This window comes from Neoarius graeffei, chromosome 9 (assembly GCF_027579695.1).
Source record: "Neoarius graeffei isolate fNeoGra1 chromosome 9, fNeoGra1.pri, whole genome shotgun sequence".
Classification (NCBI taxonomy): Eukaryota; Metazoa; Chordata; class Actinopteri; order Siluriformes; family Ariidae; genus Neoarius; species Neoarius graeffei.
The window spans coordinates 39,873,539-39,896,243 of NC_083577.1; the positions used below are offsets into that span (position 1 = coordinate 39,873,539).

A 22,705-nucleotide genomic window follows, 5' to 3' on the forward strand; every position below is an offset into this window, starting at 1 on the left:
CATACCACTTGTAAAATTCCCATCCATCCATCCATTATCCAAAACCACTTATCCTGTGTAGGGTCGTGGGCAAGCTGGAGCCTATCCTAGCTGACTATAGGTGAGAGGTGGGGTACACCTTGGACAAATTGCCAGATCATCTCAGGGCTGACACATGGAGACAAACAACCATTCACACACATTCACACCTCCGGTCAATTTAGAGCCACCAATTAGCCTAACCTGCATGTCTTTGGACTGTGGGGGAAACCGGAGCACCTGGAGGAAACCCATGCAGACACGGGGAGAACATGTAAACTCCACACAGAAAGGCCCCCATCGGCCACTGGGCTCAAACCCAGGACCTTCTTGCTGTGAGGTGACAGTGCTAACTACTACACCACCATGCCGCCCCCAATTGTAAAATTTGTCTTAAAAATACATTGGTTTCTTTTCATTCCATGATTTGCAATATAAGCAAAATTTCAGATAAATGTTTTGTGAAGACATGGCAGCACAAAATAGTCCTTCTTCTGAAAAACAGAATGCAAATGTGACATGCCAAGTTTGCTGGCTAAAATAAAATTCATTAAGCAGCTCTATTACTTATTGTGACCCTGACCCGGATAAAACAGTTACAGAAGGTGAATGAATGACCAAAATTAATATAGTTTTATGTCTAAAACTATGTGGACACCTAACCACCCCACCCATATGTAGACATTCCCCAAATTGTTGCCCCTGTGCACAAAGTGAGGTCTGAGGTGGATGTAGAAAAACTCAAGAGGCTTGCACAGAGCCTTGACCTCAACCCCAGTGAACACCTTTGGGATGAATTGGAACACTGACTGTGCACCAGACCTTCTTGCCTGATATCAGTGCCTGACCTCACAAATCCCTACAGCAGTGTCCCAAAACCTAGTGGAAGCCTTGCTGGAAGAGTGGAGGTTATTATAACAGCAAAGGGGGGACTGACTCCATGTTAATGCCCATAGTTTTGGAATGGGCACATGTGGCTGTGATAGTCAGGTGTCTCAATACTTTTGCCAATATAATGCACTGTAGCTACCTAGACTGAAAGCATGCAATGTGAGGTGGTTCGGCCCATTTTGGAGGCCTACAAGTACAGTACTAGTCTACCAGTTTAGCTGACTACCATTAAATCAACCAGTGCAAATTATGATTTCTGATAAGGCACACAGACGGCAGGGTCAGAATTTGGAGCCAACAGAATGAATCCATGGACCCAACCTGCCTTGTGTCAACATTCCAGGCTGATGGAGGTGGTGTAACGGTGTGGGGAATGTTTTCTTGGCATACTTTTGACTGGTTAATACCAATCATAGCTTGAACACCACACACTATTTATTGCTGACCATGTGCATCCCTTCATGGATACAATTTACCATCTTCTAATGTCTACTTTCAGCATGATAATGCACCATGTAACAAAGCAAAAGTCGTCTCAAACTGGTTTCAGGAACGAGACGATGAGTTCAGTGTTCTTCACTGGCTGTCCAGTCACTGGATGTGAATCCAGTAGAACACCTTTGGGATGTGGTAGAACAGGAGATTCAGAGCATGAAACTTCACCTGAAAAATCTGCAGGAATTGTGTGATGCAATCCGGTTAACATGAACCAGAATCTCAAAGGAATGTTTCCAACATCTTGTGAAATCCGTGTCATGAAGAATTGAGGCTGTTTTGCCAGCAAAGGGAGGCTCTACCCAGTATTAGTACAGTATCCCTAATAGAGTGTTCAGTGAGTGTACAGGAACAGCAACATGTCTGCAATAAACTCAATAATACAGTAAGGGAATAAGGTGTTGATGCACATGATAAAAATGAACAGCTAACAGGAAATCTGATTAATGATGGCTTAAATATTACATCTGACCCTCTAAAGGCATGATACTGATACTGTATGGGTGTCTAACATGACGCATTGTATATCACTTATTTGTCTCAGACAAAGTTTTATTAGAAACCAGGATGAAGCTCTGTTTTAAGAGCAAATGTATGTGATGATAAGAAGATGAAGGAAAACAGTGTAAGATCTGAAAGGAGTTCATGTTAATGATCCCAGAAGAAAATAACCAGTGAAAGGGCTACAACAGCAGAAAAAAAAAATTAATACTGTTACAGTATATGACTATATACATGCGAAGGTACATACGATGTTTGTACACATAGTCATAAATTAATTTCACACAGACATATGATATGTACACATAAAATACCAATGTAAACAATATAAAACATACAAGATGACTGCATTTTTGTACAGAAAAAAAAAATCATTTTTATAGAAATCGGCAGGATATGATATGCTGCTGGCTGCCATATTCTTCACAAATGGGCAACCGCAAACATGTCAATTTATCAGTGATCATATATCATCACCACACAAAAAGGACACAGGGAAAAAAAGAAATTCATAATCCTATAAATACATGTATAAAAGAGTTTTTATGGGCTGTAAAAAAGTTCCTTAGGTAGTTATTCTGCTGCATTTGAATTATTAACGAATCCTTTTTGTGAAAAGGTTTTAAGCCCTCTTAAATTAAAAGGTTTATCATAGGTTTAGGCAGCATTTCCGGGCTTGTGTTTCTTACATGGTTTGTGGTTTTGCCACAATGACTACATTACAAATGCGAAATCGGTGCATTATTTAAAAAAAAAACAAAAGCAAAACCTTGTACACTAAGATGACACTGTGCCTCATCTTCTGTGTAAATGGGGTATTAAAGCCATCCATCATTTCAAATAAAATTTCAAAAAGTTCCTTTAACTTTTTGTAGGTAATGTTTCTGTGGCCCCTCCTCCTTCCTTAGTATTTTGTTTGACTAGCAGGCAAGTTACATGACATGTAAGACAACACTTCCTCATGATCACAGTTCTGGTTTTACACTTCTGCTTGATCCCTCCCTTAATAAACAGCAGCCTTTATTTCTTAAACACTGCACAGCGCACATACCGACACACATAAAACACACTCTCCCACTTGCAAATACAAGTATCTGTCTTGTACATAAATACTTTTCATTTCAAAAAGAAACACACTGCTGCGTATCAAAATATGTCCAATATGAGAAACGTGATTTCTAAAAAAAAGTGAAAAAAGAAACACTGTTTCTGAGTTTATTGTGTATAAAAGCGACGGACACAGCAGAGGGTCAGACGGAGGTCTCTGACTGCACTTGCAGCACGAACTTGTGCGATTTGGGGTGGACGTACTCCTCGCCGATTCTGAGCTGAGGGATGGCCTTGCTGCTGACCACCAGGCAGAAGTGGTTGTTTTTGAGCTGGAACTCGGTGCCATGACGCAGTGGGCTGGTGACTGAAGCCTCGCTGACCAGCGTCCACTGCAGAGCCTGCCAGCACTCACTATTATACTGCAGAGTGGGACCAGGAGTCAGGTAGCTCTCCAGAAACGCCTGGTGACAAAACACTGCACTGAGCACAAACAGGAGACGACACTTTGTCTGAAAGCATAAACATTTTTTTTTTTTAATGGAAATTGGCCTAATTGTCTCCAGTGGTCAATTTGCTTTCCCATGATTTGAATGATTAATGAAAACCTTTATACCAGTCCCCATTAGAATTATTTATTTTTCAGGTTTATTTATTTATTTATTTATTTATTTCCCCCTTTATGAAGTTATGCTACTGCCAAGAGTGAGATACATATAATGGATTAATCTTTCTTTCTTTCTAGCTGCATTTTCTTTCTTTCTCTTTCTAGCTGTTTTTCTTTCTTTCTCTTTCCTTCTTTCTAGCAGTCTTTCTTTCTAGCTCTTTTTCTTTCTAGCTGTCTTTCTTTCTTTCTCTTTCCTTCTTTCTAACAGTTTTCTTTCTTTCTTTCTTTCTTTCTTTCTTTCTTTCTAGCTGCTTTTTCTTTCTTTCTTTCTTTCTTTCTTTCTTTCTTTCTTTCTTTCTTTCTTTCTTTCTTTCTAGCTGTTTTTCTTTCTTTCACTTTCCTTCTTTCTAGCAGTCTTTCTTTCTAGCTGTCTTTCTTTCTTTCTTTCTTTCTTTCTTTCTTTCTAGCTCTTTTTCTTTCTTTCTCTTTCCTTCTTTCTAGCTGTCTTTCTTTCTAGCTGTCTTTCTTTCTTTCTTTCTTTCTTTCTTTCTTTCTTTCTTTCTTTCTTTCTTTCTAGCTCTTTTTCTTTCTTGCTGTCTTTCTTTCTCTTTCCTGCTGTCTTTCTTTCTCTTTCCTTCTTTCTAGCAGTCTTTCTTTCTTTCTTTCTTTCTTTCTTTCTTTCTTTCTTTCTTTCTTTCTTTCTTTCTAGCAGTCTTTCATTCTAGCTGTTTTTCTTTCTTTCTCTTTCCTTTTTTCTAGCAGTCTTTCTTTCTAGCTCTTTTTCTTTCTTGCTGTCTTTCTTTCTCTTTCCTTCTTTCTAGCAGTCTTTCTTTCTTTCTTTCTTTCTTTCTTTCTTTCTTTCTTTCTTTCTTTCTTTCTTTCACAGTGTGAATGAATTTCAGTGTGCTGTAGGCATATAATCTTCTGGTAGGCAGGTACCAAAAACATTAAAGGTACCAAAAAAAAAAAAAAAAAGAATCACAATGCACAAAATCAATTAGTTTACAAACAATCTTGAAAACACCCATTATCACGAACCAAGATGCAAGAATTGCATTCATACTCTGAAGTAACAATTTTTATAAATCCAGAAATATTACCTACCGTACATCATTACTAATGATGTGTTTTCATGAACAGCAGAGATCGTCCTTCCAATGAATCTACCATTGTGTACAGTATTTGTGTGTGTGTGTGTGTGTGTGTACGTACCTTGGGGCTCATGTTGTTGGTAATACAGAAAGCAAGGTGACTCTGGATGCTGTCCATGCTGTGGCAGTGCTGCTGACGTGTTGTGCGCAGGTACTTCTGTAGTGCCCGTGCCATTGAGGGGAAAATGGCCTGTGCTGCCTCACGTGCCTCCATCACATCTCCCGGTGGCTTCTTTTTTTCCTCCTCCTGCAACCGCCGCACGTGTGTGAATGCCTCTTCTACTGCCACCACCAGCCTTGACAGCACATTAAACAAAATTAATATTAATAATATTAATTAAAATGGACATATTATGAAAGACGTACTTTTTCAGTGCTCATACACGTATATTTGGGTTCCAACCCACAACCTCTGAAATAAGACACCCAGTCAGTTTCTACTAAGCTGCTGTTTTCAGAAAACCTGCTTCAACAAGCCGTTCAGATTTGGGTACACTTCAGTGTCAGAAGTGGAGCTCATTAGAATGATGCGGCCCCCTCATCTGAGTTGAGAATGAATATTCATGAGGAAAGTGTTATCTGATTGGTTGGGGGGTGGGGTCAGCAGTGGTTCATTAAGATTTAAAGGAACAGGCACTCAAACTGGCTGTTCTGAACGGGGCTGTTTAGAGAGGGTGAGAAGGGAGTTGTGGTGCTTTATCCTTGTGGTATTTTGACCAAAACATGGCACAGACATTTCATGAAGACCTCAGGGAACTGTGTCGACTTGTGGGAAAGGGGTATAATATGTCACCTTTAAAGGCAAACTGCTTTTCAGATTTTTCAAGTTTAGGTCATAAAAAGAATTTTCCCTGACACCCAATTATTTTTGTTTAGTGGACCGAAAACTACTTAATTCAAATCACAGACTTCCAATTTTATTAGTTTTTTTTTTTAAATAGAACAATTAATGAATTTAGGGTCACGTGGCCCTAAATTCTCCGCTATTTTTTCTTGCTTTACCATGAAGCAATTCAAGCACCAATTCAAGATACTGCGTCATGCATCACATGGTGGGCTTTCTCCATTCGCACAAGGCATTGTGGGATACAGATTTGAAACAGGAGAGAAAAATGGAGGACGTGAATGAAACGTGAAAGACCGACTACAGTAACAGAACGTGAGAGGAAAAGACATTATGTTGCGAAAGAAAGGAAACGCAGAACCAAACTAATAAATATCGGCGGTCAGCAAACACCTCGGTGTGTTCAGCTGTTTGTTGAGCAACAGAATGATGGAACTGTCAGTGCACGGTCAAGGTAAACCTGTAGATGGCAGTAATGCAACACTGGATGCCAGCTGCTGTAAAACCCAAAAAATGAAGGAGAAGAAGAAGGTAAACCTGCGCATACGCACACGGACTTCCTCTATCTGCGTGACTGCATGAAGCGAGCGATTTCATGCACGTTATTTGCTCAGGAATCTCCTCCAATTAAATAACTTCCCAGCCACAGACTGGCCTGCGTTTTTTTTAGATATTACAGAAATAAACATATATCACAATGACCAAATTTCAGAGGGAACTAAATTTCACCGATTTTATGAAATCGAAAGGCCTGTCTAGTTTTAATTAATCCTGTAGTCAAGGGAAAACATATAACCTACAGTTGTAGCAACCATCAAATGAAACTAGTGAGCTGATTTAGTGATTTACTGAATTCTTGTCCTCTAGTTACTGCATTTCTTGTCTGCTCTGTTTGATAATCATGTATCATAACCTCAATATAAATATCCCACCATCACTCAGTGTTTCTCTTACCGTGCTCTGCGTTTGCGGACTCTTCTCTCGTAGTCAGCCTCCTCATAGTAAAGCTCACTGTGGCTGGTGTCTTTGTGTCGAGCCGCAGCAGCCATCTTGGCTCGAGACTGACTCGCTGCACCATCACTACCAGGACCTGACAGGATGAAGCACAGCATGATGGGACCTTAGAGCTTGAGATCTTAGAGTTCTAACCTGAGAAATCATAACCTGGAGACTGTACAAGAACTCAAGCAGATGTATTCTCTATAAAGAAGGAAAAATATCAGAGTATGCTTATCTCAATATCATCTCATTATCTCTAGCCACTTTATCCTGTTCTACAGGGTCGCAGGCAAGCTGGAGCCTATCCCAGCTGACTATGGGCGAAAGGCGGGGTACACCCTGGACAAGTCGCCAGGTCATCACAGGGCTGACACACAGACACAGACAACCATTCACACTCACATTCACACCTACGGTCAATTTAGAGTCACCAGTTAACCTAACCTGCATGTCTTTGGACTGTGGGGGAAACCAGAGCACCCGGAGGAAACCCACGCGGACACGGGGAGAACATGCAAACTCCACACAGAAAGGCCCTCGCCGGCCACGGGGCTCGAACCCGGACCTTCTTGCTGTGAGACGACACCTCCGTGCCGCCATCAGAGTATGCTATTTTAGGAAAATAATCACTGATGGGGTTTCATGACATCGGGTGATTATCACCCCAAAGTAGATTATAACAGCACATCCCAACAGGTTTTATTTCTCTTATAACTACAGAAACTTGCCAATTCTAACATTTTTTTTCATTAATTCAAGAAAGAGGTGTCATACTTTTTTTTCCTAAATTCATTTATAGTGACATTTAATGTTGTGGGACATCTGCAAAATATGTTAGTTCCTGTTCTTGAAAGTCATGCTAGCACACATTTCTTTCTCTTGAAGTTAATAAAACAAAACATATTACCAAGACACTGCAAAGACATCGTTTCTGAAGATTAATGTCAGAAACATTAATGTGATAGCTTTACCTATGACTGTTACAAAGTGCTAACACTGGAATCCCCTCACTGAAAACTTCAACAATTACACACATTTTTATAATTCATGTTTGAAGCATGTCCACCATACAAATCGCTGCGTAAGATGTTACACTGGAAATGAGAATGTATTAGAACGAGTGCATTAATATAAACCTGTGATCTGCTTTGCAGCCAGAAATACTGTCCAAGCCATATTATTATAAATAAATCAAATCAACACCTTCTGACCAATCAGAATTGAGAATTCAACAGTGCTGTGATATAAATAGTAATAGATACACATGAGGTATTGTAGCCATCGAGGAAAGTGTGATGAACATCTCATCTCATCATCTCTAGCCGCTTTATCCTGTTCTACAGGGTTGCAGGCAAGCTGGAGCCTATCCCAGCTGACTACGGGTGAAAGGCAGGGTACACCCTGGACAAGTCGCCAGGTCATCACAGGGCTGACACACAGACAACCATTCACACCTACAGTCAATTTAGAGTCACCAGTTAACCTAACCTGCATGTCTTTGGAGGAAACCCACGCAGACAACATGCAAACCCCGCACAGAAAGGCCCTCACCAGCCACGGGGTTCAAACCTGGACCTTCTTGCTGTGAGGCAATAGCACTAACCACTACACCACCGTGCCACCCTAGCTCACTCCTTTGTGCCAAAATTTGTGAGAGAATTGTCCATCAATTCAAAAAGAACATTTGTCAACGCAAGAGTACAGACAATTTAGGTCTTTCAAAATCTAGAGTTAATAATATTGTGAAAAGATTCAGGGAATTCAGAGACATCTCTGTGTGTAAAGGGCAAGGTCGGAAACCACTGTTGAATGCGCGTGACCTTCGAGTCCTCAGGCGGCACTGCCTGAGAAACCGTCATGCTAATGTGACAAATATAGCCACATGGGCTCAGGAGTACTTTGGAACCATTGTCACTTAACAGAGTCTGCCGCTGCATCCAGAAATGCAATCTGAAACATGCAAAGAGAAAGTCATTCGTCAACTCTAAGCAGAAACACTGGCAATTTCTTTGGGCCAAACTAATTTCAAATAGACCCAAAAGATTGTGGAAACGTGCTGTGGTCAGATGAGTCCACATTTCAGCTTGTTTTTTGGAAAAACCAGACATGAAGTTATCAGTGCTGAAAGTGAACACGACCATCCAATTTTTTTTTATCAGAGAAAGGTGCAAAAGCCAGCATCTGTGATGGTATGGGGGGGGGGGGGGGGGGGGGTTTACTGTTAGAGTCAATTATGCAGGTTATTTTGTTTTACCTTAAATAAAACTTATTCAATCTGGCTCAGCTGGATTTAATCAGATGAACACATGAGGGCAGCACTGTGCCTGTACACAGTATGAGCATGGTGCTTAATGATCCCCAAACCAAGCCCAAACCAGGAGCACAATCACTGCATAAAAGGAACACTGCTTTAGTTTAAAGATCTTTTTAAAATTAAATATCAAAGTAAAATGTGGATCATGATTAGTCTATTTCACTAGACCACATGGGCATGTGCTCAAAATGCATACAATAGCGAAAGCAATCAATTACTTTAAAAAGATCAAGAAAAATGTAAAGTTAATGCCCATGTACAAATTAATTTCGGAATCAAAATGTATATTAATAATCCGTTTTTACTTAAAAATACATTGTTTTCCCCCCAAGCAATTAGTTTTTATTTAGGAGAAACAGCAAACAAAGTGCTCAATCTATTTAGCGACTTCAAGAAAACTCTCCTGGGTGACGCGCCCTCATGAAACTGGTCGAGGAAAATGCCAAGAATTTGCAAAGCTTCATCAGACATTGGTTTTAAATTCTGTTTAGAACACAAAACATAATAGTTTGATTTACTTAACACATTTCTTGGTCACTACGGAATCCCAGATTTGTTATTTCAAAGTGTTCATGGCATCAATATTATTCTAACATTATAGAAAATGTTGGCATGCATACAATCTTTTGACTCAGACTGTACGCACAAGATTAAATGTCAATAATCCACACTTTTTTACACTGAAATAGGCTGAAAGATTGTGTGTGCACTTTCTGTTTGTAATGTGTGCACGGGCCAGAAGATTTTTTTTTAAATCAGGTTTCCCAGTTAGAAGACAAAATATAAGGTGTTCAATAGGAACACTGCTGATGAATACGTTCTGGGTGAATATGTGCTATTGTAACTGAAGTAAATGTTGGATGAACTCCTGATGGGGTGAACTTGCTTCCAGGTGAGAGGAAACACACACACACACACACACACACACACACACACACACACACACACACACCCTGTGGGCACTTAGTGCATTCCATGGTTTTAACTTACAGTCTAAAAGAAAGCTTTTGGGATTAACTTTAAATGTTGCAGAGAACACAGAGAGAAACACACACACACACACACACACACACCAAAAATATCAAGTGACAGACTCGATAATAATTCTAATATTCAGTAATCCTCAAACCACATGACTGGAAAGAATTTGTGTCATTCTGTTGTTATTATACACTAAAGACATTGTTTTTGTTATTATTTTGTTGTTGTCTGCTATGTATATGACAACACAAATGTTATTTCCATTATCCATCCATTATTTATAACCACTTATCCTGTACAGGGTCGCAGGCAAGCTGGAGCCTATCCCAGCTGACTACGGGCGAAAGGCGGGGTACACCCTGGACAAGTCGCCAGGTCATCACAGGGCTGACACATAGACACAGACAACCATTCACACTCACATTCACACCTACGGTCAATTTAGAGTCACCAGTTAACCTAACCTGCATGTCTTTGGACTGTGGGGGAAACCAGAGCACCCGGAAGAAACCCACGCAGACACGGGGAGAACATGCAAACTCCGCACAGAAAGGCCCTCGCCGGCCACGGGGCTCGAACCCGGACCTTCTTGCTGTGAGGCGACAGTGCTAACCACTGCGCCGCCCGGTGTCAAACAGAGATGTCGTCTGCATACTTTCTCAAAGTTACTTCCAAATGTTCTTCGGGAGTTTTCTTTCTGTGAACTAACTGTGACTTGAGCCTGAACCATTATAGAGTTTTCTCCTACAATGTAATGGCATGAAGAAAGCAAAGTGCAGAACCCACCATCCACATTGTAGACCTTTAGAGCAGCCAGGTGCTTGGCTGTCCGGGTTTTAGCAGCAGTGAGCAGTGCGGAGTTATGTACTGAGAAATCCTTATAGTAGTTCTCCAGGACCACCAGAGCTGCCCTCTGAATACTACACACAGAATGAGAGAATAATGAATAATGTTTGACTAAATTCATCGCTAGTGGCATATTAACTAAAACTGTAGTGACAATGTCCAAAGCCACGTCCACAACACACAGGAGTGTGCACTATCAATGCTAGAACGCCTGAATCCTAATGCGAGAAAAGAAGCGTGGTGAACTTACAGAGAGAGAGAGAGCGAGAGAGAGAGAGATATATGAAATTTTAATCAATTAATCAAATTGCATGATTAATGTCATAAATAATTTATGCCTGGATCAGCAAATACACACAGCACTACCACAAATCTATACTGGATTTTTACAAAATAACAGATTCAGGGACAGAGAAAAATAGCATTAGCTAAACAAACACAATAACAAGAATAAAAGTGCAGACTAGAATTAAAAAAAAAAAAAATGACTACCAAAAATATTATATAGTAAAAATCAATCAATCATTCTTATTAGGAATCAAACAGATTTGACATAGAAAGTGCTTCTATTTTGATATTGTCTGACTCTTTCTTACACACAGTGTGTATTACCTGAGCTGGCCCAGATTGTAGTGTCGTGTCTCTCCATCAGTCGAGCGTGTGACACACAGAGAGAAGCACGGCTGTAGCTGCCGCACCTCCAACAGCACCACGGCCAGGTAGTGTGTAAACAGCAGAGTATCCACCAGCGACACAGCAAACTGCACGATCCCCTGATAATTCTTATCCTGTCACCCACAGCCATAAACACAACAACAACAAACATAATGAGCACACATTTGCCAGTCTTTCTTCCTTTCTTTCTTCATAGCACACTGCTTGAATCCGAATTAAATGAGATCGATTTCACTTTCTGGCTCTCGCACAGGAACAACTGGTTTCTTCACTACAACTTTCCTTTCACACACACACACACACACACACACACACACACACACACACACACACACACACACACACACACACACACTTGTTCCATATTCTGACGAAAAACAAACTGTATTTTACAGCACAATGATGTTCAATTCTCAAATCTGCTTTTCTATAACAGCACGGCTCTTACAGTAGTGCAGGAAGTAATTCAACTCACAGGTTTATATCAATGCACTCATTCTATACATTTTCAATTATTTTTAAAGTAACAGCTCATTCACAAAGACGTTTACTGCATTTGCTGCACATTAAAACATAAAGAAAATTTATAACTGCTGATATAGTTAAAGAAGAAGAGCCTTTATTTGTCACATGCACACTCAAGCACAGTGAAATTCATCCTCTGCGTTTAACCCATCTGATGCAGTGAACATATGCATGCGCACACACAAGTGAGCAATGAGCACACACACATACCCAGAGCAGTGGGCAGCCATGCTACAGCGCCCGGGGAGCAGTTGAGGGTTAGGTGCCTCGCTCAAGCGCACTTCAGCCCAAGGCCGCCCCATGTTAACCTAACCGCATGTCTTTGGACTGTGGGGGAAACCGGAGCACCCGGAGGAAACCCACGCAGACACGGGGAGAACATGCAAACTCCGCACAGAAAGGCCCTCACCGGCCGCTGGGCTCGAACCCAGAATCTTTTTGCTGTGGGGCGACAGTGGTAACCACGACACCACCGTGCCACCCATAAACAGCCATGATGCTGGTGAGCTTAAGCTTTTTGTAAAGATATTTATTTAACATTTATGGAAAGAGCGTCAGAGATTTATAATCATCAGTACATTTTCTGTCAAAGGAAAGTCTTCAGGACAGATCACAGTGCTTTTTTCATCTTATTAACTTCTAAAGAGAATAAAAAAGGGACGTTGGTGTTTATACATGTGCTATAAAGTAACTGATAACAGAAGGTACACACTGAGCTCATTGCGCCTCACACTGCCTTGTGATTAATTATTTTCCCATAATGGGTTTTTTTTTCCGTTACTTAACAGTAATTATACATTTTCTAAAACCTGCCTGTTAATTAACTTATCAGCTTGTTATTCAGTTATTCATTTTAACACATTATTTATCAACGACGAAGAATTATTCAGTAACTACAGTGAAAAGGGTGTAGTAACAACACTGAGCAATGGAAGTAGGGACGTATTCAGTTTCAGTGACTGCGCAAGTTCGTGGCAGCCTCCAAACATGGAGACTACAGCCTCCAAACCACAGACTACAACTCCCTGTCAAAGTGGGCAGGCACTTACGGACGCAATTGCAGGGGAGAGCGGGTGCGTCACAAACTGGTGAACTAATGCAAATCGTGAAGTAAGAATCAGAGTCAGGAACAAGCCAAAGGTCGGTCGATGTGCAAACAGGATATCAAAGGTAAATCACAGTCTCAGAGTCAGATAAGTAACGTAGCGAGAGTCAAAGTAACTAGAGTCAGGCCAAACCAACAAACAGCTCAGTATGATCAGGTACGGGGACACAGAACAATACTTCGCAAAGAGCATGAGTGTATGCAGTCTTTAAATAGGGAGAGCTGATAAGGAATCTTTGATTTGCAAGTGACGTCAAAGCAAAATAGAAACCCGGACGTCGGCCATGTTGGTGGATATACAAATGTGGGGTCAAGTGACATTCCATACAAAACATAGTCACGCATGCGCAACTCTCTTTGTTTTTCCACTGCTTTAAGCGTTCTTTTAGCTCTGCCATATCTTTGTGCTGTATATGGTTGTGGTCACAACAGTACTCGTGACCGTGGCACGTTCCGATTTTTTAGAATTCCGTCCATGATTCGGAAAGAGGGCGAGGAAACTCTGAGGCTTAGTACGGAGAGGAGACAAGGGGATCAGGACACTTCGTCCAATAGTTAAGACATTTCGTCCAAAGCCTTTTTCAGATGCACTATCAATTATTTTATATTTCAGATATTCCGGTGGGGCGGCACGGTGGTGTAGTGGTTAGCGCTGTCGCCTCACAGCAAGAAGGTCCTGGGTTCGAGCCCCGGGGCCGGTGAGGGCCTTTCTGTGTGGAGTTCGCATGTTCTCCCCGTGTCCGCGTGGGTTTCCTCCGGGTGCTCCGGTTTCCCCCACAGTCCAAAGACATGCAGGTTAGGTTAACTGGTGACTCTAAATTGACCGTAGGTGTGAATGTGAGTGTGAATGGTTGTCTGTGTCTATGTGTCAGCCCTGTGATGACCTGGCGACTTGTCCAGGGTGTACCCCGCCTTTCGCCCGTAGTCAGCTGGGATAGGCTCCAGCTTGCCTGCGACCCTGTAGAAGGATAAAGCGGCTAGAGATAATGAGATGAGATGAGATGAGATATTCCGGTGTTCGCAAATGAAAGCCCCCACGAGAGCGCTGCTCCACGCCTGAAGATTTAACATGATCCAGCCGGCTTTAAAAATGAATAACTTGACCAACGGAGCTCATAGCGAAGCCAAATTTTACAGGCACCTCTCTCTAGGCCTCCCCCTTCGATTGAGCATGGTCTCGGGTCTGTAGGACCACGCCTCGGCCCGGAATTCACAAACGAAGCCCCCGTGAGAGTGTTGCTCAGCACCTGAAGATTTAATATGATCCAGATGGAAACATAGACATGCAAGCGAGCAGCCTGCAATGACAAGGGAGTTAACTCATCCCAGGGTCAGCAAGTGGCACAGGCTGACGTGGTTACCCCCACTTAGTACGACTTTTAATGTTGAAGCACACGTACTATGGCACTCATTTGCTTTGCAAAATATATTTTGCTTCGGTCGAATTCCACTAAGAATTCCTCCTTTTTTCGAACGAACAAATACCTGAAATATAAAATAATTGATAGTGTGTATGAAAAAGGCTTCCGATGAAATGTCTTTACTGTTGGATGAAATGGTCATTGGACGAAATGACCTGTATTCATACTTAATGGTCGGTAGAAGTGTCTTATCTTCAGAAAAGTCTGACTTTTTTAAATAATATGGGTCAAAACCACACATATCTATCTTCTCTTTGTATCGACTCTTCGCTCGACCATTCAAATCGTGGTAATACTGAGAAAATTCAGCATTGTTTACAGACACACTTTCAGCGGCTGCCATCCTAGTTGCTTTGTATAGCCACCATCCTGGCGGATGCTCATGACGTAGCACATCTTGATCATGTGGTTGCAAGTCATCTATAGGCGAGCTCTCAATCAATGCTCGGGAGAGGGAGGGCGCTGTGGCACCTGGGAGTTGTAGTCCGTGGCGGCCGTGTTTGGAGGCTGCCATGAACTTGCACAGTCACTGCCACTCAGAGGTCATGGGAATTTAAAAAGCATAAACAGCCATGATGCTGGTGAGCTTAGTTAATGATTGCCAATTGGCTAATATTATAGTATTACTAACATTACAGTACTAATAACAGTACTAAGGTCATAGTTCATTATAGTATAACTTTAATACAAATGATATGAACATCACACACACACACACACACACACACACACACACACACACACACACACACACACACACACACACCTGTGTGTCGAGGATGCGCACTCCGTAGAAGAGCCAGTAGGAGAGCAGGAGCAGCAGCGTGAGTACAGCGAGTAATGCTCTGTAAACAGCCAGGCGAGGCAGGGTGGACCGGGGTGGACGCAGGAACAGGGCCCAGCCAGCCAGCATTAGGATCAGCAGCTTAAAGGCCAGTGAGAGGAAGAGACCCTCACAGGCTGTGCCACACGACTGCACATGCTCAGCCCACAGCAGCTGTGGCAGCACCACAAAGGCTAATGGTGTGATGAGAACCACCAGTCCAAGGAGCAGTGTCAAGGCCAGGGGCAGCAAACGCACAAAGCTCTGCTTATGCACGCTACCCACTGTCTCCTTCCCAAAACTGGCCAGCTCCTCCTGAGAGAGACTGTGGTCTGAGGTACCGGTAACAGCTGTGGTGGTCTCGGCCCAGTTATCATCCTGACAGGAGGAGAAAAGAGAGACCATGACATTGCAGAGAAAAACTGTTTCAGAACAAGTTGTTTCAAGTCAATTCGACTATATTGTTATGATTTTTTTTCTATGTAAAAACATTCTTGTTGGTAAAGCCACATGAAATCGATGAAAAGACTTTATTAACAAAAAAAAACCCTTTATTTTGCTGAACCAAGTCTAATGTTATGGCTGTCCCATCATAACCACCTATCTTATTTCTCAATAACTGCTGTACATTATTTAATAATTACAATGAAACTGATAGGAAAAGGATGCAGTTATGAGTGAGAAGATAAATCTGGACACACCAATAAGTCCTGGGAGTTACAGTGTCTTGCAAAAGTATTCATCCCCCTTGGTGCTTGTCCTGTTTTGTCGCATTACAAGCTGGAACTAAAATGGATGTTTGGAGGGTTAGCACCATTTGATTTACACAACATGCCTCCAACTTTAAAGGTGCAAAATGTTCTTTTTTTGTAACACAAGCAATAATTAAGATGAAAAAACAGAAATCTGAAGTGTGCATAGGTAATCACCCCCTTTCGTATGAAACCCCTAAATAAGAGCTGGTCCAACCAATTCACTTCATAAGTCACATGATCTGTCACATGATGTCTGTAAAAATCCACCTGTTCTGGAAGGACCCTGACTCAGCTACACTACTAAGCAAGCAACATGAAAACCAAGGAGCACTCCAAACAGGTCAGAGACAAAGTTGTGAAGAAATATGGATCAGGGTTGGGTTATATTTTGGGTGATGAGATCCAAGATGGCAGCCTGGCAGTTTGTTTGTCTATGTCAGTGATAAGTGTTGTTTGTTTTACTTGTTTATTATCGTTTTATCATACGTTTTAAAAAGACAAGTTTTGAAGGATACGTTTTAAAAGACAAGTAAAGGAAAAAGAAAAGAAAAAAAAAAAAAAGAAAAAAAGAGAAAGAGAAGGGAAAAGACTGCGTGGATAGTGCATTGGAGTAGCCAACTGAAGGACTTTGAATTGAGTTTCCCTGGATTCCAAATTGGGATGTACATTCGAGTCTTCTGTTACCATCTGAATCCTCCTGGATCTAAGGTTTTTCTGTGCTTCGCTCGACTTCTACCTGGCGGATTTACCTGGCGGATTTACTTGGCAGCACCTTTGCTGCATTTTTATCTGCTACTTCGTCGTTTATTCACCTGGCTACCCTGTGGCATTTTACCATCAAGCCCGCCCCATACCTACTATGCTGTCAGCGGTTTGCTGAATTTCCACGCGGTTATGCGCATCTCCCCGGCCAGAGAAGATGGCATTGTTTGTAATCTTAATTAGCGTGTTGTGTGTGGGGGGTCTGCGGACAAGGGACAGTGGTTGGGTGAGTACACCGAATAATGTGTTTCGCCCGTTGAGTGCTGCTCAAAACGCTAGATGCACTTGCTTCCTCACTGCTATACCCGTACAAACTCCGAAGGTGCGGGAAAAGGACATAAACGTGGCATGGAACTTAAGTGCCGATTTACCACGTTATCAAAGTCTATTAGTTTTAAATAATTACTTTGTATGTCTATTCAATGAGAGATCCTGGTTGGATTTAATGCACCAAAGGTCTAGGGTCTTGTCAGACTATGCTGCTAAACAGAGATGGATGATTGTTTTACTATTGCTTATGTCTGGTAACGTGCAACCTAATCCGGGCCCTGAGTTGCATACTATCCAAATGCCATCTGATATCAAACAAATGTCCGGTCTTAGCATTGTTCATCTTAATGTGCGCAGCTTGTTACCGAAAATGGACAGTCTGCGAATATGGATTACAACTACAGATGCAGACGTTGTTGTAATATCTGAAACTTGGCTGACAAAATCAGTCACAGACAAAGACATTGCTGTGGAGGGCTATAATGTTTTCCGTGCTGATAGACTAAGAAAAGGAGGTGGCGTTGCCATTTATGTGAAATTAAAATTTCACGTCAATGTTGCGCATTCTGAATCTATCCCTAAGAAATTGGATTTTTTGGCGATAAATGTGAAAATTTCAAATGCCTTCTGTATTACGGTAGTTGGTTGTTATAGGCCTCCATCTGCCTTAAATGATGCTCTGCAATCTTTGACACATCTCTTGTCCAGATTAAATTATAGCGAAATTGTTTTAGCTGGGGATCTAAATTGGGACTGGCTTAACCCAGTCTCTGACAATCTCAAATCATTTTGTGATTCGGTTAACCTCACGCAGTTGATAAACTCACCCACTCGTCCAAATCTTAAATGTCCTGCGAGGTCCACCTTAATAGATTTAATTTTGACAAATGCCCCACATAAATATTCAGCTATAGGAGTTCTTTGCAATGATCTTAGTGACCATTGCTTAGTTGTGGCCATAAGAAACACGAAGATTCCTAAACTAAAATCACGAATCATTTGTAAGAGACATCTTAAATATTTTAATGAACAGGGATTTCATCATGATTTGCATGAATTCAAATGGGATAGAATTGAGCTTATTCCTGATGTGGAGACAGCTTGGACTTTCTTCAGGGATGGATTCATGAAAATTATAAATACACATGCCCCATTCAGGAAATTTAGAGTTAAGGGCCGTGACAACCCCTGGTTTTCCACTGAACTTGCTGATACTATTCATGAGCGCAATTTGGCTTGGGTTAAAGCTAGGACTACTGGCTCCATGGCGGACTGGCTGTTTTTTAGACAGTTAAGAAATAAATGTACCTCTTTTATCAAGAAAGCCAAATCAGATTATTACCTGTCGGTCACCACTGAAAATCTAAACAACCCCAGGAAATTCTGGAAGACTATTAAATCCCTGTCAGTGTGCAATGACGGGCAAACTCTACCTACTTTCATTAAGAAAGATTCAGTAGCTATCTGTGATAAAATGGAGATGTTAAACTGTTTTAATCGTCATTTTATTTCCTCTGGTTCTCTGTTTGATGCTGTGGGTTCTGTGCCTGCGAAACCCTGCTCTGATATTCCAGTGCACATTGATCAGCCTTTTCATTTTAAACCATTTTCAGTTTCAGAGGTGCATAAAGCTCTAAAAATCCTAGACCCCAAAAAACCACCAGGACCAGATTTTTTGGATCCCTATTTCTTGAAGTTGGCAGCTGATTTTGTAGCAGGGCCACTTGCATATCTTTTCAATCTCACACTGGAAAACAATGAGATACCAAAAATCTGGAAATCTGCCTTTGTGCTTCCAGTTCTAAAAGGGGGTGACTCATCTACATTAAACAATTATAGACCCATTTCTAATTTATCTGTACTAGCTAAAGTTCTTGAAAATCTTGTGAGCAACTCACTTAAGGAGTTTTTATACAATAATGCCATCTTATCAACCTACCAATCTGGCTTTAGAAAAAGACACAGTACCATCACAGCTGCAATCAAGGTGGTTAATGACATCACTGTTGCCCTAGATAAGAGGCAACATTGTGCATCACTGTTTATTGATTTATCCAAAGCGTTCGACACAGTTGATCATGATGTTCTAAAACTTAGGTTGCTAAATTCTGGGCTTTCAGAGAATGCCGTTGCTTGGTTTTCAAATTATCTTTGTGATAGGTCACAGTGTGTTAAATATGATGGTCTATGCTCAGAAGTTGTTCCCATCCTTAAGGGTGTCCCTCAGGGGTCTGTACTGGGGCCTCTTCTATTTACTATTTACATAAATAACTTGGGACAAAATGTATCTGATGCAAATTTTCACTTTTATGCTGATGACACAGTCATTTATTGCTGTGCTGTTAGCCTAGAAAAGGCCATTGAAAATTTGATAAATGCTTTTACTGTGGTACAAAATAATTTACTTCAGCTGAAACTCATTTTAAATGCTGATAAGACTAAACTAATGCTTTTTACCAGCTCTAAGGTTAGGCCCTTAACTATCCCAAAGGTTGTCACACTTGAGGGTGGTGAAATTGAGATTGTTGATTCTTATAAATACTTGGGAATACTGATTGATGATTCCTTAACTTTTAAGCCTCATGTACAAAACCTAGTGAAAAAGCTGAGACTAAAACTGGGTTTTTATTTCCGTAATAAGTTATGCTTTTCTTTTAATGTAAAAAAGCAACTTGTTGCGGCTACTTTTCTATCCGTACTGGACTATGGTGACCTATTGTATATGCACTCATCTACTCAATGTCTTCTTAAGTTAGATTCTGTTTATCATGCTTCCTTGAGATTCATAACCAACTGCAGAGCTCTTACTCACCACTGTGAGCTCTACTCAAGGGTAGGCTGGCCCTCTTTGACCACTCGTAGGCTCTGTCACTGGTACATATTTATATACAAAGTGATTATTGGGCTGCTCCCATTGTATCTGTGTGAACTCATTAAGCATAAAAACACTGGACAATATGCCCTACGTTCACAGAATCTGATTTTGTTGGATGTCCCAAATGTTCGTACGGAATTAGGAAAGAAGGCTTTTGTATACGCTGCACCTACAGCATGGAACCTGCTTCAAAATGAACTTAAGATGCGCCTATTTATCACTCTGGAAGCTTTTAAATCAAAAATGAATGAAAAGAAAACTGACTCTCTAAGATGCAGATGTTTCTTAAATTATTAGCTAAGCTTATGTCCTCAAACGTTTAATCTGTGTTGTATGTCTGTAAATGATACTAACTTTGTGTTTCAAGCTTGCCGCTGCCTGTCTTGGCCAGGTCTCCCTTGTAAAAGAGGTTTTTAATCTCAATGGGATTTTTTTTGTTACCTGGTTAAATAAAGGTTAAATAAAAAAAAAAAATAAATAAAATAATAAAAAATATCCCAAACTTTGAATATCCCACAGAGCACCATTAAATCCATTATAGCAAAATGGAAAGAATATGGCACCATTACAAACCTGACAAGAGAAGGCCGCCCACCAAAACTCACAGACTGGGCAAGGAGGGCATTAATCAGAGATGCAACAAAGACACCAAAGACAACACTGAAGGAGCTGCAAAGATCCACAGCAGAGATGGGAGTATCTGTCCATAGGACCACTTTAAGCCGTACACTCCACAGAGCGGGGCTTTATGGAAGGGTGGCCGGAAAAAAGCCATTGCTTAAGAAAACACGCTTGTAGTTTGCCCAACAGCATGTGGCTGACTCCCCAAACAAATGGAAGAAGATTCTCTGGTCAAATGAGACTAAAACTGATCTTTTTGGCCATCATGGGAAACACCATGTGTGGCACAAACCCAACACCCTGAGAACGTCATTCCTACAGTGAAGCATGGTGGTGGCAGCATCATGCTATGGGGATATTTTTCATCTGCAGGGACAGGAAAGCTGGTCAGGACTGAAGGAAAGATGGATGGCACTAAATACAGGGCAATTCTGGAGGAAAACTTGTTTGAGTCGGCCAGAGGTTTGAGACTGGGACGAAGGTTCACATTCCAGCAGGACAATGACCCTAAACATACTGCTAAAGCTACACTGGAGTGGTTTAAAGGGAAACATTTAAATGTTTTGGAATGGCCTAATCAAAGCCCAGACCTCAATCCAATTGAGAATCTGTGGAATAACTTGAAGATTCCTGTACACCAATGCAACCCATCTAACGTGAAGGAGATGGAGCAGTTTTGCCTTGAGGAATGGGCAAAAATCCCAGTGGCTAGATGTGCTAAGCTAATAGAGACATACCCCAAGAGACTTGCAGCTGTAATTGCAGTAAAATGTGGCTCTACAAAGTATTGACTTTTGGGGGGGGATACCTCTGCACACTCCAGATTTCTGTGTTTTCATTTTAAATATTGTTTGTGTCACAATAAAACAACAATTTTCACCTTTAAAGTGGTAGGCATGTTGTGTAATTCAAATGGTGCTAACCCTCCAAGAATCTACTTTAATTCCAGCTTGTAATGCGACAAAACAGGACAAACACCAAGGGGGATGAATACTTTTGCAAGACACTGTAAAGGGGTTGAGAATAAAAATACCTGATGTCATGAAAAATGTGTGTGATGTATGATGTGCATATTTTATTTGTAGTGTTGTGTGCTTTTATTTTGAATGACAGCAGACCAAAATCCACACAATTTTTTAATCCATTAGTCATTTAAACCAAAATTCACCAAAAATGCAGTCACATACAGAGATCACACCCCTCCACCCCCCAGCATGGTTTCCCTCTCCATACTCTCTCTCTTTTTCTCTCTCTATCTCTCTATTTGGCATATCACTGCAGTGACGTGGCCACTCTGACAGCTCCAGCCAATCAAAGTTTCTAGGAAAGAATTACAGTAGTGGTTCCATACACTATAACATACAAAATTCATGCTATATTGTGCTGTCCATTTACTATTAAAAGTACAATATGAATTATATTTAGTCATTTGTTGCCTCCACACCATGATAAACCCCAAATTCTCACTGTGCTTTTATCAGTATGTGTTTTGTTGAAAGATGAGTCTCTCTGCACAACACAATCTGCAAAATGAGATCTCTACCATGTTTCTGAAACATACATGTCAACCTATACGGAATGTCCATATTTTATACGGATTTGATTCAATAAACGTAGTATACGGGCGTATAAATAAAGTTATACGGATTCTTTAAAAAAACTTCAATATTTATTTAGAGCTATAATCAATTCCCACGATGATAAAAGAGTGCATAACATTTACAAACGTACTGTACACCACAGACAGCCAGTAAAGAGTTTTATGAAATCGCGCGTTATCTTGTGGTAGCGAGACTTCGTTCCACTTTTGATCATGCGCACACCGCATTGCGAGAATCCCGCCAACCGGGAAGTCATAGACATATAAACATAGACGCCGCTTTCTGCGTAGAATCATACGTCATCCTTGCCGCCATATTGGATTTGGCAAAGTGGAGATTCTTCAACCGTCTCTGGTATAGCGTCTAGACAGTAGCCGAGAATAAAGATGCCTCATTCATGTGCTGCGTTTAACTGTACCAACAGGTTTACCGTCCAAACGAGATCACATGGGATTACCTTTCACCGGTGAGACTGGAAAAATACTTTTCATTGTATTTGGTCATTATAACGTAATTTTACGAGCAGATTTTTCTGACTTTGTGGCTAATATGAAGTCTCGCGCATAATAGCCGCTCGG

General features: G+C 41.1%; 1 protein-coding gene across 2 annotated transcripts in view; it reads right to left on the minus strand.

Moving 5' to 3' along the window:
- Positions 1–2,256: 2,256 nt before the first annotated feature.
- The window catches only part of vangl1 (VANGL planar cell polarity protein 1), a 65,994-nt gene continuing 45,545 nt past the window's right edge, over positions 2,257–22,705 (minus strand). For both annotated transcript variants that reach the window (XM_060928685.1, XM_060928686.1), the window contains exons 4-9: positions 15,187–15,621; positions 11,307–11,482; positions 10,635–10,768; positions 6,509–6,644; positions 4,772–5,006; positions 2,257–3,416 (exon numbers count right to left, since the gene is read on the minus strand). In XM_060928685.1, the coding sequence (XP_060784668.1) occupies positions 3,156–3,416; positions 4,772–5,006; positions 6,509–6,644; positions 10,635–10,768; positions 11,307–11,482; positions 15,187–15,621 (1,377 nt within the window). In that variant the 3' untranslated portion in view covers positions 2,257–3,155. The remainder of the gene's footprint in view (positions 3,417–4,771; positions 5,007–6,508; positions 6,645–10,634; positions 10,769–11,306; positions 11,483–15,186; positions 15,622–22,705) is intronic.